The 16,913-nt window shown below is 41.4% G+C and overlaps 1 protein-coding gene across 2 annotated transcripts in view; it reads left to right on the top strand.

Annotated features, from left to right (window-relative positions):
* The first annotated feature begins 3,926 nt into the window (after window positions 1-3,926).
* Window positions 3,927-16,913, top strand: part of tamm41 (TAM41 mitochondrial translocator assembly and maintenance homolog) — a 34,787-nt gene continuing 21,800 nt past the window's right edge. Inside the window, exons 1-3 of one of the 2 annotated variants that reach the window (XM_041192744.1) lie at window positions 3,927-4,208; window positions 11,006-11,149; window positions 12,793-12,975. In XM_041192744.1, the coding sequence (XP_041048678.1) occupies window positions 12,799-12,975 (177 nt within the window). In that variant the 5' untranslated portion in view covers window positions 3,927-4,208; window positions 11,006-11,149; window positions 12,793-12,798. The remainder of the gene's footprint in view (window positions 4,209-11,005; window positions 11,150-12,792; window positions 12,976-16,913) is intronic. The other variant, XM_041192743.1, reaches the window with a different exon arrangement.

The raw sequence follows: 16,913 nt of genomic DNA, 5'->3' as shown, positions 1-16,913 counted from the left end.
ATGAAACCCGGGCAGAAATTAGGGCAGATTTTTCTCTGCTTTCTACCTGGGAAACATGTCAGATATTTCCTGGAGATGGGGGTACGGAGAGCGTGCATTTGAAATGCTGTGAAGCATTGGCAGCCATATAAATGGAATGTAAGAACCTTAAGGGCACTTCCAGTCTCATTTCCCTGCTGCCATGCAAGCAGTTAGCCATAAGGATGGGTGCTCAGAAAAAGCAGGCAGGACTCTCAGTATGCATATCTAAGGGGTTAGGCAGCAAGGCCATGGAACCAAATAGGTATCAATTTTGCTTCCCAGAGGTCCTTAAACATGGAAGGTAGGAGCTTTTCATCTGATGCATCTATGTTTTAGCGATAGAGGGAAAATTGGCACATATTCCTGACTTACAATGTTCAATTTTGAGCATCCTTGCCTTCAAAAGGACATTAGTGAGTCAAAAGGTTTCAAAGAGCAAGAAGGAAGATTCTAAAACTTATGACCCTGAATCTCTTTGTATTTTTCCGTGCAACAATGGCACAATGTATGGCACAATGTCAATTTTAGAATCATAGAGACTTTGACACCACTGAAGGCGGCCATTTAGCCCAGCGAGTCCATGCTGGCTCTCCATGGAGCAATCCAGTCAATCCCATTACCCCATAGCCCTGCAAGTTTATTTTCTTCATGTGTCAATCTAATTCCTCTTTGAAATCATTAATTGTCTCTGTTTCTGCCACCCTCATGGGCAATGAATTCCAGATCATTACTCCCTGCTATGTAAAAAGTTATTTCTCACATTCCCCTGCATCTCTTGTCCAAAATCTAAAATTTGTGCCCCTTAGTCCTTGTACTGTCAGCCAATGGGAATAGCTTTTACTTGTCTACCTTATCATAATCTTGTAAACCTCTATGAAATATCCCCTCAATCTCCTTTGCTCCAAGGAGAACAACCCTTGCTGCTCCAAGGAGAACAATCCTAGCTTCTCCAACCTAACATTGTAGCTAAAATCCCTCATCCCTGGAACCATTCTGGTAAATCTCTCTGCGCCTTCTGAAAGATCCTCACATCGATCCTAAAGTGTGGTGAAAGTTAGGAAATAGAGACAGTTTAAGTAAATTATATTGGTATTTGTAGGTATTAGGAATATGTTTTAGCTTTAAAGTTTAAGTTTCATTTGTATTTCTGTATCTGTGTGTTAAGATAGGTCAATTTGAGTTTTAGTTTCACTGTAAAATGGTGCCTGCACTTCTAATGACAGTTTACAACTAAAGAAGTTAAGCAAACACAAGGGTAGAAGAATTGGGCTGTGGCCTAGCAACAGGGTCCCAGATAGACAGGTCCCTCCCACAGACACACACAGAAAAATTAAAGAAACTGTAGTTTCAAGTTCATTTTGAAGCCAAGACACCTGAGAGACTGGACACTGGGAGAGGGAACTGCAGATTTCCCAAAAGATCCTAAGACCAAAGCAGTGAGGCAGAAGCAGGAGAAAGTCCAAAGAAGAACTTCTAGTCAAAGGAAGGACAGGAGACTGGAAAAGGTCCTGTCAAATGAAGTTAAGAGTGAGGGCAGAGAGAAAGGCTCCAAGCTTCAGATTTAAAGAGACAAAAGCAGCAGAAAGCAGCTTGCAAGGGGCAAGAAGGTCCAAAGAGGCAACTGAAGGTCTGTAACTATGGGCATGTGAAACAGTGGTATGGTTGACAGCTGAGTCTGTGTGAGAGACAGCTTGAATGCACATGGTGACCCAGTGGAGAGGAACATCAGAAGTAGAGTTCAAAACCCTGGAGATGGACCCTTGCGGAAGGCATCTGAGAGAAAATGTTGGTTTGGGAGAAGATTCCAAAGCGAGACCTTGGAGAGTGGAGATTGGAAACCCTCGTGTGAAAGATGAAGTGCAGTGAGACTAGTTGGCTCATGGTGTGACAAGCCTCTGGGGGCAGTTGAGGAGAGATCCATAGCATCTGGTTGAGGTGACATCTGTCACTTAGTTTCAGAGTGTTCTGACCACAGGTCACCAAAGGTGTACATAGACTGTGTACTTGCTGTGGACATTAGAGTATAAGATAGCTTTCGTAACTTGTGTTATCCTTGCAAATCTGTATATATCTTATAAAGGTATAGTTGAGGATGAAGGAGTATTGTAATATCGTTCATCTTTTCTTATTAAATAAACGATTTATTCTTTTGTTAAAAGTTCATCAGCTGACTCCTGTGACTCTATTAAGTAGCTACTCTACACGTATCTGAACAAACAAATAAAAGTTAGGATCTATCAAGCTGGGTTCCACTCTGGGATCAGGTTTGTCCAGGGGTAACCTCAGCTGCAGCCATAACAGTGACCAAAACTGGATGCAATACTCTAGCTGATGTGGCCTAACCAGAGATTTAAAAAGGTTTGTTACAATTTCCCTCTTTGTATACTCAATGCTTCTATTTTGAAACCCAAGATTCCATATGTTTTGCTAACCACTCTCTCCATATGTCCTGCCAGCTGCAAAGATCTATGTACATGTATCAACAGGTCCCTCCCTGCACAATCTTTAGAATTGTGCATATTAACTCTACATCACCTCTCTCTATCCCTTCCGCCAAACTGCATCACCTCAAACTTCTCTGTGTTAAATTCTGTCTGCCACTTGTCTGCCCATTTTGAGCACAAAAGTTGAAGCACATGCAAGATGCTACACTTTGTCCAAATTTCCTTGATCTTTTGTATGATTAGTGAAATTTCCATCAAAACCATGGCTGCTCATTAATATAGCTCAACACTCATGCAAAAGATCAAAGAACTCAAGTTTTCTACATTTATATCAGCTCTGAACAGCCTGTAAACTTGTGCCCAAAGTTTTAACAGAAGCTGGTGTTTTATGATAATATTTTAAAGCAATTTACTTTTTATTGCCTCGCTCAGAAGAATCCACCAAGATAAGTTACTTTCTGTGTCTTTCACTGTATTTTTAACATATAAAAATTAAGAACTTCCACTATTGCATTTCTCGTATTTCTGCGCCTAATGTACATCAGTGATAGCTAATGGCTTCAAACATTCATTTTCACATTTAAAGGGCTTAAGATGGAACATGGCATAACTTCCAACTTTTCTTGGACTGATTTTATAAGTTTACGCTTGTCACACACTGATAAAACAGTCAGAAAATTTTGAAGCAATCAATATTGGCATAAAATTGCAAGTACATTTTGGCATAAATTCCATTCAAGTAGAAACACAGAAATTCCAAACCAAATTGATTTCCTTGTGGATGTGGGACATAGTCCTGGCCCTTGAATTGCTGTGAGGTAATATGGATTAAAATGTTTCAATTTAGTGTAGAACAACAGAATACAAATACAAAATGCAACAGAAAACATTTCAAAGTGAAAGTTAGGTTAATATTTTGAACATTAGACTTTCAAATTCACATCCTTGTTTTCAAATCCCTCCATGGTCTAGTTCACACCCTATCTCTATAATAACTTCCAGCATCACAACCCTCTGAGGTATTCTAGTTCTGGCGTCTTGAGCATCTCCAATTTTTATTGCCCCATCATTGATGGCTGGGCCTTAAACTCAAATTCCCTCATGACATCTCTCTGCGTCTCTTTCCCTCATTAAGACTCTTCTTAAAACTTACTTCTTTGACCAAGCTTTGGGGCATCTGGCTAATATCGCCCTATGTTGCTTGATGTCAAATATTATCTTTATAACACTCCTGGGAAAAACCTTGGGACATTTTATTAAGTTAAATGCAAGTTGCAGTTTTAGTAGTAGGGACACACGTATAAAAAGTGACATAAGATTTCCCAATCCCTTTTCCAATTCCTAGTTCAGAATACTGGGCATTGATACACCATCTAAAATACCACAGGAGGTGAACAAAGTTGTCCCACTTTCCATGTCCTGTGCAACTTGCAGCTCGCTCCTCCCGCCAGCAGGCGGAGGGGTGAGCGTGCTATGGGCGGCCGGAGCCCAGCGCAGCCCTCGGCGCTCTGACACCATGGAGTCGCCTCGTTCATAACTTTACTCCGGGGCTTGTGCTAGGCCCTTATTGATCGCGGAAGGGGCTGTGTGCGCGGCAGTCTGCGGGCCGCCATGTCGTTGCCTATGCTGCAGAGTAACAGTGGCTTGATGCGGAGGATCCTGGCCCACTTCCCCCGGGACCTGAGCCTGGCCTTTGCTTACGGCTCCGGCCTGTTCGGACAGACAGGGCACCCGGGACCAAGTGTAAGTGAGGGAGACGGGGGCTGTCTATTAACGGTACTAACATGGGCTGGGATGGAGATCCTTATTAATTGTACCAATCTGCGGGAGGTATGTGACGAGGAAACAATACATCAGTGGTACTGATGTCTGGGACAAAATTCACAGTCACTTGGACAAATGTGGGTTAATTGAGGAAAGTCAGTACCATGGATGTTGAACTAACTTGATTGAGTTTTTTGATGAGGTAACGGAGACGATTAGGGTAATGGTGTATATGGACTTCCAAAATTATGTGATTAAATCCCAGATAACTTGTGACAGGTTTGTTAGTGAAGTTAGAGCTCATACGAATAAATGAGCAAGAATATCAAGCCAGGGCTCAACCCTGGTTCATTGAAGAATGCAGGAGGGCATGCTTGGAGCAGTACTAGATACACCTGAAATTGAGGTCAACCTGGTGAAGCTATAACACGGGACTACTTGCATGCCAAACAATATAAGCAGCAAATGATAGATAGAACAAAGTGATTCCACAACCAACGGATCAGATCTAAGCTCTCCAGTCCTGCCACATCCAGTCGTGAATGGTGGTGGACAATTAAACAACTCACTGGAGGAGAAGGCTCCACAAATATTCCCATTCTTGATGATGAAGGAGCCCAGCACATCAGTGCAAAAGATAAGGCTGAAGCATTTGCTACAAGCTTCAGCCATAAGTGCCGACTGGATGATCCATCTCGGCCTCCTCCAGAGCTCCCCATCATCACAGATGCCACATTTAAAAGATTATCACAGATGCCAGTCTTCCGCCAATTCGATTCACCCCATGTGATATCAAGAAATGGCTGAAGGCACTGGATACTGCAAAAGCTGTGGGCCCTGACAATATTCCGGCAATAGTACTGAAGACTTGTGCTCCAGAACTTGCCGCGCCCCTAGCCAAGCTGTTCCAGTACAGCTACAACATTGACATCTACCCAGCTATGTGAAAACTTGCCCAGGTATGTCCTGTAAACAAAAAGCAGGACAAATCCAACCTGGCCAAATACTGCCCCATCAGTCTACTCTCCATCATCAGTAAAGTAATGGAAGGGGTCATCAACAGTGCTATCAAGCGGCACTTGCTTAGCAATAACCCTCTCACTGATGCCCAATTTGAGTTCCGCCAGGGTCACTCAGCTCCTGATCTCATTACAACCTTGTTTCAAACATGGACAAAAGAGCTGAACTCCTGAGGTGAGGTGAGAGTGACTACCCTTGACATCAAGGCAACATTTGACAAAGTGTGGCATCAAGGAGCCCTAGCAAAACTGGAGTCAATGGGAATCAGGGGAAAAACTCTCCGCTGGTTGGAGTCATACTTAGCACAAAGGAAGATGGTTGTAGTTGTTGGAGGTCAGTCTTCTCAGCTCCAGGACATTACTGCAGGAGTTCCTCAGGGTAGTGTCCTCGGCCCAACCATCTTCAGCTGCTTCATCAATGACCTTCCTTCCATCATAAGATCAGAAGGGATGTTCCCTGATGATTGCACAATGTTCACCACCATTCGCGACTCCTCAGATGCTGAAGCCAGCCATGTCCAAATGCAGCAAGACCTGGACAATATCCAGGCTTGGGCTGACAAGTGGCAAGTAACATTCGCGCCACACAAGTGTCAGGCAATGGTCATCTCCAACAAAAGAGAATCAAACCATTGCCTCTTGAACTGGACTAGCCATATATATCTATATTTTTTAATTCATTCACGGGATGTGGGCTTCGCTGGCTGGGCCAGTATTTATTACCCATTCCTTGTTGTCCTTGAGAAGGTGGTGGTGAGCTGCCTTCTTGAACCGCTGCAGTCCATGTGGTTTAGCTACACCCACAGTGCCGTTAGGAAGGGACTTCCAGGATTTTGACCCAGTGAAGGAATGGTGATATATTTGCAAATCAGGATTGTGAGTGCCTTGGAGGGGAACCTCCAGATGTTGGTGTTCCCATCTACCTGCTGTCCTTGTCCTTCTAGCTGGTAGTGGTCGTGGGTTTGGAAGATGCTGTCTAAGGAGCTTTGGTGAATTCCTGCAGTGTATCTTGTAGATGGTACACACTGCTGTTACTGTGCGTCGATGGTGGAGGGAGTGAATGTTTATGGATGTGGTGCTAATCAAGCGGACTGTTTTGTCCTGGACAGTGTCCAACTTCTTCAGTGTTGTTGGAGCTGCACTCATCCAGGCAAGTGGGGATCACATTCCTGACTTGTGCCTTGTAGATGGTGGACAGGCTTTCGGGGGTCAGGGGGTGAGTTACTCGTTGGACGATTCCTAGCCTCTGACCTGCTGCTGTAGCCACAGTATTTATATAGCTAGTCCAGTTTAGTTTCTGGTCAATGGTAACCCCCAGGATGTTGATAGTTGGGGATTCCGTGATGGTAATGCCATTGAACGTCAAGGGGCGATGGTTGGATTCTCTCTTGTTGGAGATGGTTATTGCCTGACACTTGTGGGGCGCGAATGTTACATGCCACTTGTCAGCCCAAGCCTGGATATTGTCCAGGTCTTGCTGCATTTGGACATGGACTGCGTCATTATCTGAGGAGTCACAAATAGTGCTGAACATGAATGGTGCAATCATCAGCGAACGTCCCCACTTCTGACCTTATGATGGAAGGAAGGTCATTGATAAAGCAGCTGAAGATGGTCGGGCCAAGGTCACTACCCTGAGGAACCCCTGTAGTGATATCCTGGAGCTGAGATGACTGACCTCCAACAACCACAACCATCTTCCTTTGTGCTAGGATTGACTCCAACCAGTGGAGAGTTTTCCCCCTGATTCCCATTGACTCCAGTTTTGCTAGGGCTCCATGATGCCACACTCGGTCAAATGCTGCCCTGATGTCAAGGGCAGTCACTCTCACCTCACCTCGTCACTTTTGCCCATGTTTGAAACAAGGCTGTAATGAGGTCAGGAGCTGAGTGCCCTTGATGGAACCCAACTGCGCATCAGTGAGCAGGTTATTGCTAAGCAAGTGCTGCTTGATAGCACTGTTGATGACCCCTTCCATTACTTTACTGATGATGGAGAGTAGACTGATGGGGCAGTAATTGGCTGGGTTGGATCTGTCCTGCTTTTTGTGTACAGGACATACCTGGGCAATTTTCCACATAGCTGGGTAGATGCCAGTGTTGTAGCTGTACTGGAACAGCTTGGCCAGGGGCGCAGCAAGTTCTGGAGCACAAGTCTTCAGTACTATTGCCGGAATATTGTCAGGGCCCATTGCCTTTGCAGTATCTAGAGCCTTCAGCCATTTCTTGATATCATGTGGAGTGAATCGAATTGGCTGAAGAGTGGCATCTGTGATGCTGGGGTCCTCCGTAGGAGACTGAGTTGGATCATTCACTAGGCACCTGTGGCTGAAGATTGGTGTGGCCACAGGAGCAGGTCAGAGGCTAAGAATCATGTGACGACGAATCTACCTCCCGACTCCCCAAAGCCTTCCAGCATCTACAAGGCACAGGTCAGGAATGTAAAAGAATACTCCCCACTTACCTGGATGAGTGCAGCTCTCGCAACGCTGAAGAAGCTTGACACTGTCCAGGACAAAGCAGCCCACTTGATTGGCACCACATCCACAAACATTCACTCTCTCTGCCACTGACGCGCAGTAGCAGCAGTGTGTACCATCTACAAGATGCACTGCAGGAATTCACCAAGGCTCCTTAGCACCTTCCAAACCCACAACCAGAACAATCTAGAAGGACAAGGGTAGCAGATAGATGGGAACCCCACCACCTGGAAGTTCCCCTCCAAGTCACTCACCATCCTGACTTGGAAATATATCACCATTCTTTCACTGTCACTGGGTCAAAATCCTGGAACTCCCTTCCTAAGAGCACTGTGGGTCTACCTACACAACATGGACTGCAGCAGTTCAAAAAGGCAGCTCACCACCACCTACTCAAGGGCAACTAGAGATAGGCAATAAAATGCTGGCCCAGCCAACGAAGCCCACATCCTATAAATGAGTAAAAAAAAAAGGCCACTCAGCTCCTTAAATCTGCTCCGTAGCTGATCTGATGTAACCTCAATTCTCTACATTTCTGCCTATCCCTGATAACCTTTTCCCCCTCCGGCTTATCAAGATTCTATCTACCTCTGCTTCCACCATCTTTTAAGGAAAAGAGTTCCAAAGACTCCGCTGCAAGAAAAACATTCTCATCTCTGTCTTCAATGGGTGACCCCTTATTTTTAAAGTGATCCTTAGTTCTAGATTCTCCCACAAGAGGAAACATCCTTGTCAAGACCCCTCAGAATCTTATATGTTTTAATCAAGTTACCTCTTAATCTTCTAAACTCCAGCATATACAAGCCTAGCCTGTCCAACCTTTCCTTATAAGACAATCTGCCCAATCCAGATATTAGTCTAGTAAACCTTGTCTGAATTGTTCCCAACACATTTACATCCTTCTTGAAATAAGGAGACTAGTGGACTCCACAGCACTCCAGATGTGGTTTCACCAATGCCCTGTATGATTGAAGCATAACCTCTCTATTCATGGAATAAAAGGGACAGTGGCTGCATGGATACAAAGTTGGCTGGGTGTCAGGAAACAGAGTAGCGGTGAACAGTTGTTTTTCAGACTGGAGGAACGTATACAGTGGGATTCCTCATGAGTCAGTGAGCGGACCACTGCTTTTCTTTACTTACGTTAATGCTTTAGACTTGGTATGCAGGGCACAATTTCAAAATTTGCAGATGACACAAAACTTGCAAGAATTGTGAACTGTGAGCGATGGACTTCATGAGGACAAAGACAGGTTGGCAAAATGGTTGGCAAGTGACATGAAATTTAACGCTGTGAAGTGATTAATTTTGGTAGAAAGACAATATAGGGCATAGAATTCAAAAGCAAGGGAGTTATGATAAACCTGTATAAAACACAGGTTTTGCCTCAACTAGAATGTTCTGTCCAGTTCTCGGTACCACACTTTAGGAATGGTGTGGAGGCATTGGAGAGGATGCATAAAAGATTTACAAAAATGGTTCCAGGGATGAGGAACTTAAGTTATCTGGATAGACTGGAGAAACTGGGGTTGTTTTCCTCAGAGAAGTAAAGGTTGAGAGGAGATATGATAGATGTGTTCAAAATCATGAGGGTTCTGGACAGAGTAGATGGAAATTGTTCCATTGGCAGAAGGACCAAGAGTCAAAGGACGCTGATTTAAGGTGATTGGCAAAAGAACCAATAGTGACAAAGGAAAACCATTTTATGTGGCGAGTAGTTACTATCTGGAATGCATTGACTGAGAGTGTGGTGGAGGTAGATTCAATTATGGCTTTCAAAAGAAAATTGGTCAATTATACGAAGAGAAACTATTTGCAGGCCCTATGGGGAAAAGGCAGGGCAGTATGACTAGGTGAGTTGTTCTGGCAGAGAGCCAGCACAGACTTGACAGGCTGAATGGCCTCCTTCTGTGCTGTAACCCAACTATGTTTCTATAATATGGGTAGAGAAAACTTTTCAATGGTACTAATATGGAGGGGCCTTTATTAATGGTACTGACATATGGAGAGACACACACCCTTATCAGTGACACTACTAAGGTGTGGGAGAGGAATTTTTATTCATGGTAATAACTTATAGGGAGAGAGATTTATTAACTGCAATCATGAGCTTTTTAATGGGAAAATAAAATAAATTCTTATTGACGCTATTATAAAGGGAGAGAGTCCCTTTATTAATCGTTCTATTGCATGCAGCTGGAGAGACTCTCCACTTTCTCAGATGGGGAAGACTAAACAGAAGGACCTTTCTTATTAAATGACACTACTGTATGGTGGGAATAGACACTTATTAATTCTATCATATGGAGATAAGTGAGAGAAACTTTGTGTGTGAGTAAGTTAGACTCTTCGTACTCTCTCTCTTCAGATACTGTGCCCTTCATGTGTTGGCAGCCATGAACTTACATGTGTTGGTTCATGGTTATGCTTGGCCAGGTACTACAATGGTTTATTGTTGCCTTCTGCAGAGTCTGGCTGACCTGGTGACTTTCCTGCTCTTACTGCCTGCCATGGGCATATTGCAAGGATTTGCAGGTTGATAACCTGTTTGGCCACGATATGAACACGCCTTCTGTGGTCATCAAGTCCTGGAATAGGACTTGAACCTGGAACTTCTGGCTCAGAGATAGGGATGCTACCACTGCGCCACAAGATTCCCCAGCCTACCATTCTAATGATGCTAAAAATAGAGAGAGTTTTTGATGGTATGTTGCCAAGATTACAGTTGTGGCGTAATTTTGAACTCAGTAGCTCTTAATCTAAACTACCTCATCTCATTATCTTTCAGGACATACAGTTTGATTGAAAATCTGAACAGCTGAAAGGGAAGAGAATTATTTAGTTTTGCTTTCTCAATTATGAGGAACAGGGCAAACCCTGAAAGGTTGATAGCATTACAGGATATACCAAAGCTTTTTTCCTCTCTTTTATAAGCTATTATAAAATGTCTTCTCTGTCCTATGGTATTTTTTGAGCAGGGAGTTGGGTGCAGGGTGTAACCATCATAAGAAGATATATTAGTTGTAGGCAATGGAATATTTTCCCACTTTAGGATTCTAGTACTGAGCTGCAGTGTGAAGTGCTCCGCTAACCTTAGATGAGCATCCTCCACTTAACTAATTTCCACTCCAGAAATCTGAGTGGTCCCTCTATGCAGGATTGTCAATTTTTGCTGGTAGTTTTGTGTAGTGAGCCTATAAATGCTCAACTAGATTGATATTAAACAATTGTTCCTTCATTTGAATTATGACACCTATAAACCACTTTTCTATGCCAGTGTTGTCCAATAGATTAGCTACTATATCGAGTACTGTGGACAGTCACTGCAGGAAAGAAACCAATTCGAAACATCCAGACATATGCGGCTTATTGGGAATCCAGATGTGACTGATTGATTGCATTTACCTTTAGTCAATAAATTGTGAGTAATAGAAATTTGTAAGGCATGTGATCTCAATACTTATATTCACACAGCGTATACGTACTTTCATCTTTGTACTTTTGTTGGTAAAATGGTCAGATGAAAAGCAGACTGTGCGCCTAATTTTTGATCATGAATGCATTATTTCACTTGGTTATTGATTGGGATAGATTTTAAGTAAATATAAACATGTGCCATACATACACTGACAATACACGTGATATAAGATGTTTATTACTAAAATGGGCACATATGGCTAAAACTGCCACTGTTGCCACACTTGTGGCCAGTCAGTAATTTCTATTGGACAACATTGATCTCTCTTCTCTTTTTAAAAATTCTACTATTGCACCTAATTTAAATACTTAAAATGGAAGAGATACAATCATAACGTTGAACTGCATTGTAGTGAACTACCATCCCTACATTAGTAATATTGCCATGGTAATATCAGAAATATATAAACATAATTATCCAAGGAGAATCTGGTGTTATATAAACACTAACCAACTGAGTAGGATCACCTGCAATGTTATAATATTTCAGGGGCTAATACTATGACATATACTCTGGAGGTTCATAATCAGTGAATTTAATATTTGTAAAGAAAATATTGTCTGAAAAGTACAGTTGACATTGTGAAATAAGCTTATAGAAAAGGGGTCATCTGTTTCCCATAGTTTCTATGAGAACAATGCCATCAGCTACAGAAAATGTATCATGTCTGGTTTTGTCATGGCAATCAGTTTTTCTTTAAATACACTTCAGTAACTCAGACCTTCTGGGATTTCATTGTTGGTCTCCATTTATGGTTTATGTTATAGGGGAAATTTTGACGGCAAAAAGAAAACCTTCCACTTGCTCCATTGGTATTCACATGAAACACATTAGCACTGGAATGATGTGACCAAAAGTAATGGAGATATCTCCCTTGCTCTCAGATCAATTAACTGTTAGGTTATTGTATCCATACATGGTCAACTGCAATTCATAGCTTGACAATTAAGTTATTACTATAATTATTTTTCAGCAAGTTTTAACCAATTATGAAATGCTTTGATGTAATTGAGATGACAGTAAAGAGTAAAACTAAGGACAGGGTGTGATGCAGAAAAGAATCTTTAAAAGTAATGAGTCTAACGAAGCTCATATTCTTGGCTTCAGGTCTCTCCATTGTGTGGCGATTTTCATTCATTATTTTTACAACCTTTGCCTTGTGCATCTCTTGTCTTCCCATTGCTTTCTGTCTCTTTTTTGTCTCAAACACTTCGATGCCTCTTTCTATGATTTGTATTTGCACCTAAACTACTCAGATCAATAGTACTCACTGTCTCACTCAATATCTACCCTTCTACTCAGCTCACAAATTATGAGGTTTAAATTGTCATGATGGGTGAAAAACAAAATGACAATGCACAAACTCAGATTGAGCAAGTATGTAGGCCAAAGTGCAAAGTAGTCTCAAAATTTGGCCCATTTGGTGAAATAGTAGAGTTTCTTCAGCTCCTTTAATGATGGGCTAACACTACTTAGTCTGTTGCAGTGCTTTTTAATTATAGGTAAAATAATGCAAATTATATTTACTCTGAAGGTTTATATGTTTTCTTTTTATCTAAATGTGTTGTTCACTTTCCCACTTTTAGAACAATATGCTGGATTTTATCTTTGCTGTGGATGATCCTGTCACTTGGCATACAATGAATATCATGAAAAACCCCCGGCATTATTCATTTTTGAGATTTTTTGGACCAAACCATGTTAGTAAAATACAGAATAATTATGGAGCTGGAATATATTACAATACATTAGTGCCATGTGATGACAGGGTAAGTGAGCTCAACAAGAAATGTAGCTTTGTATTGCTAACCACAGGAAATACCATAGATCACGGCATATAAGTTGACCTTTGAAGCTTTTCAAAAAAATCCTTCCAAAAGCAGGGTCAACTTATATACAGTGTATAAAATGTGAACTGCCAGTATGGTATAGATGATCACCATTTTGAAATGTGAAAAAATTTCTGTTCGTCGGTCGCCATGCATGGTCTGCTCTGTGGGTGTGTCTTAAACTCCCATGCATCTTCTTGGCGACACAGTCTGTATTGCCATTGATCCCTTTCGCAAACTTATAAGGCAAGTATAACCCAAAGCATGCATTTCTGCGCTGAAAAATTGAGGCTGACTCCTAATGCAAGTATAACTCTAATCATATATTTATTAGCTGAAAAGTGGAGGATTGACTGATACACCGAGTATAGGCCTAAACATGCATTTTGGCATCCAAAAACGGGTTGTTTTATATGTTGACCAACTTCCACACCGTGATCTATGGTAAATGTATCTAATCTTGGTTGAAAGCATGTAATGAGAAACATATTATCCATTGTATTGCATCAAGTGTTGTATTACCTACATCAGTAAAGCACTATAACTGTAGGAAGCAATGATTTGCATTTTGTATGAATCTATAAAAGATGTGTGTGTTTGTGTGTGTATGTATCTGTACATACGCACGCTGTTTTGACACTGTTCACAGTAAATTGGATGATATGTATTATAAGTATTAGAAGTATAGACATATTGTACTGTATATAAAAAAAACAGAGTAGCTAAAGTGATTGTGGGACCCTTGCAGGATGCGACTGGAGAATTGATAATGGGGAACAGGGAAATGGCGGATAATTTAAACCAATATTTTGCATTGGTCTTCACAGTGGAGGACACTGTAAACATCCCAAAGATATCAGTTAAGCAAGGAGCTAATGGGAGGAAAGATCTTGTAACGGTCTCTATCAGGAGGGACAAAATATTTGACAAACTAATGAGACTAAAGGCAGACAAGTCACCAGCACCTGATGGCCTGCATCCAAGGGTTTTAAAGGAAGTGGCTACAGAGATAGTGGAGGCATTGGTTGAAATATTCCAGAACTCATTGGATTCTGGGAGGGTCCCAGTGGATTGGAAAACCGCTAATGTGACACCACTGTTCAAGAAGGGAGAGAGACAAAAATCAGGAAACTATAAGCCAGTCAGCCTAATATTTGTCGTTGGAAAAATGCTAAAGTCCATTATTAAGGAAGAAATAGGACATTTAGGAAAGCTTAACACAATCAAACAGAGTCAACATGGTTTTGTGAAAGGAAAATCATTTTTGACAAATTTGCTTGAGTTCTTTGAGGATATAACAAGCTGAGTTGATAAAGGGGAACTGGTAGATGTACTGTATTTGGATTTCCAGAAAGCATTTGATAAGGTGCCACATCAAAGGTTATTGTACAAAATAGGAGTTCAGGTATTGGGGGTAATGTATTAGCATGGACTGAGGATTGGTTAACACACAGAAGACAGAGTCGGGATTAATTGGCCTTTTTCAGGTTGGAAAGATGTAACTCGTGGAGTTCCACAAGGATCAGTCCAAGGGCTTCAATTATTTACTATCTGAATTAATGACTTGGAAGAGGGGGTAGAGTGTAATGTATCCAAATTTGCTGATGATACAAAAATATGTGGGAGGGCATGTTGTGATGAGGACAAAAGGAATCTGCAAAGGGATATAGACAGGTTGAGTGAGTGGACAAAAACTTGGCAGATGGAGTTTAAGGTAGGAAAGTGTGAAGTCATGCGCTTTGGTAGGAAAAATCAAAATCAAAAATCCATTATTTAAATGGAGAGTCTAAAAAAGTGCAGCACAGAGGAATCTGGGTGTTCTTGTGCAAGAAAAAGTTAGCATGCAAGTGCAGCAAGTAATTAAGAAGGCAAATGGAATTTTGGCCTGTGTTGCTAGGGGCTTGGAGTTTAAAAATAGGGAAGTCTTGTTACAACTGTACAGGGTGTTGGTGAGGCTGTGCCTGGAGTATTGTGTATAGTTTTGGTCCCCGTATTTAAGAAAAGATATACTGGCATTGGAGGCAATTCAAAAGATATTCACTAGGCTGATTCCTGGGATGAAGGGGTTGACTTATCAAGAACAGCTAAACAGGTTAGGCCTTTGTTCATTAGAGTTTAGAAGAATGAGTGGTGATCTTATCAAAATGTACAAGATTCTGAAGGGGCTTGACAGGGTAGATGTTGAGAAGATGTTTCCATTAGTGGGGGAATCTTGAACTAGGGGACATAGTTACAGAATAAGGGGACACTCATTTAAAACTGAGATGCAAAGAAATTTCTTCTCTCAGAGGTAGTGAATGTCTGGAATTCTCTAACCCAGAGAGTTGTGGAGGCTAGATCACTGAAAGTATTTAAGGAGGAGGTAGCTAGACTTTTGAAATATCAGGGAGCTGAAGGCTATGAGGAGCTGGCATGAAAGAGAAGTTGAGGTCTGGGGCAGATCAGCCATGATCTTATTGAATGGCGGGGCAAGTTTGAGGGGCCAAATGGCCTACTCTTGCTCCTTTTTCTTATGTTCTTATAATGTACAGCATTATTTAAGCCACAATTTCTAATTGCTTTTAAGTATTCACTAGATAAGGTTATAATTTAATTCCACATCAAAAGCAGGTCAGGACCCTTTTTTTAAAGAAAGTCTGATTTTATAATTATGGAGTTATAAATATTCTAGCTATTGTCTTTATTAAGGTATTTTCAACTGTTGGAGAGCTTTGTCTACTCCAAATGGTAGTTTTTTTTTTACAATTTTGTGAAAGAACAATAAAGTTGTTATGTATGAATGCAGTAGTTTTGTTCCTTAGACCTCAGTTGGTAGCACTCTTGTCTCTGTGTGATAAGATTGTGGTTCAAGACCTATTCCAGAGATTTGATTACAAACATGTAAATTGACATTACAGTGCAGTACTGAGGGAGTGCTGCACTGACAGATGAGGCGGTAAACTGAGTCCTTATCTGCTCTCTCAGGTGGATGGAAATGATCCCATGGCACTATTTCACAGAAGGGCAGGGGAGTTATCCCTGGTGTCCTGGGCAATATTTATCTCTGTCAATATCACTCAAAAGTAGATAACTACCTTGCTGTTTGTGGGACCTTGCTGTGCGCAAATTGGCTGCTACACCTCCCATACTGCAACAGTGACAACACTTCAGAAGTAAACCATTTTGTAAAGTGCTTTGGAATGTCTTGAGGTCGTGAAATACACTATAAATGCAAGTCTGCCTTATTTACTAATATAAATTACCCCCATTATCCCATTTGGCAGAACATCAAACTAATGTTTACGTATACTTGATGAGAAGGCTGCCATTATGATTGGGTTCTAAATTTCTTTCAGAATGCCTGCTTTATTCACAGAATTGGAAATTGGTTCAATTAATAAAATAATAATAATTGTGTGGAGCTTTGCCAAATCAAATCATTCTGTATAAGGTACACAACATAGGGTTGAACCTGTTTTGATCAGAGAAGAGGAACAAATGCGTGACGCCAAGTCTGACAAAAAAATAAATTGGAGAAAAGCTGATTTTTGAGGGGCTGAGTGTAGAACTTGGGAATATACAATGGACAACAACATTTGCAACCAATGATGTGGAACAGCAATGAGAAACAGTATTCAACAGAGTGCATGAGAATATATAATCACCTAAAAGGAAAGAACAACTAGACACTATTGAGACTCCATGGATCAATATCAAATATATAAGGGAACAATTGTTGGTAAGCAAGAGTCATACATTAAGTACATAGACAACAGAGGAGTGCATGATAAGAGAAAATTCGAAGAGATCAGGAGAGAAGTAAAAAAAAAATTAGGAAGGCGAAGAGGAACTATGGCTTGAATCTTCTGGTCAGCATGCGGAGGGCAGGCCTCGCTCTC

Source organism: Carcharodon carcharias, chromosome 7, assembly GCF_017639515.1.
Source record: "Carcharodon carcharias isolate sCarCar2 chromosome 7, sCarCar2.pri, whole genome shotgun sequence".
NCBI lineage: Eukaryota > Metazoa > Chordata > Chondrichthyes > Lamniformes > Lamnidae > Carcharodon > Carcharodon carcharias.
This window is presented reverse-complemented; position numbering and strand designations above follow the sequence as displayed.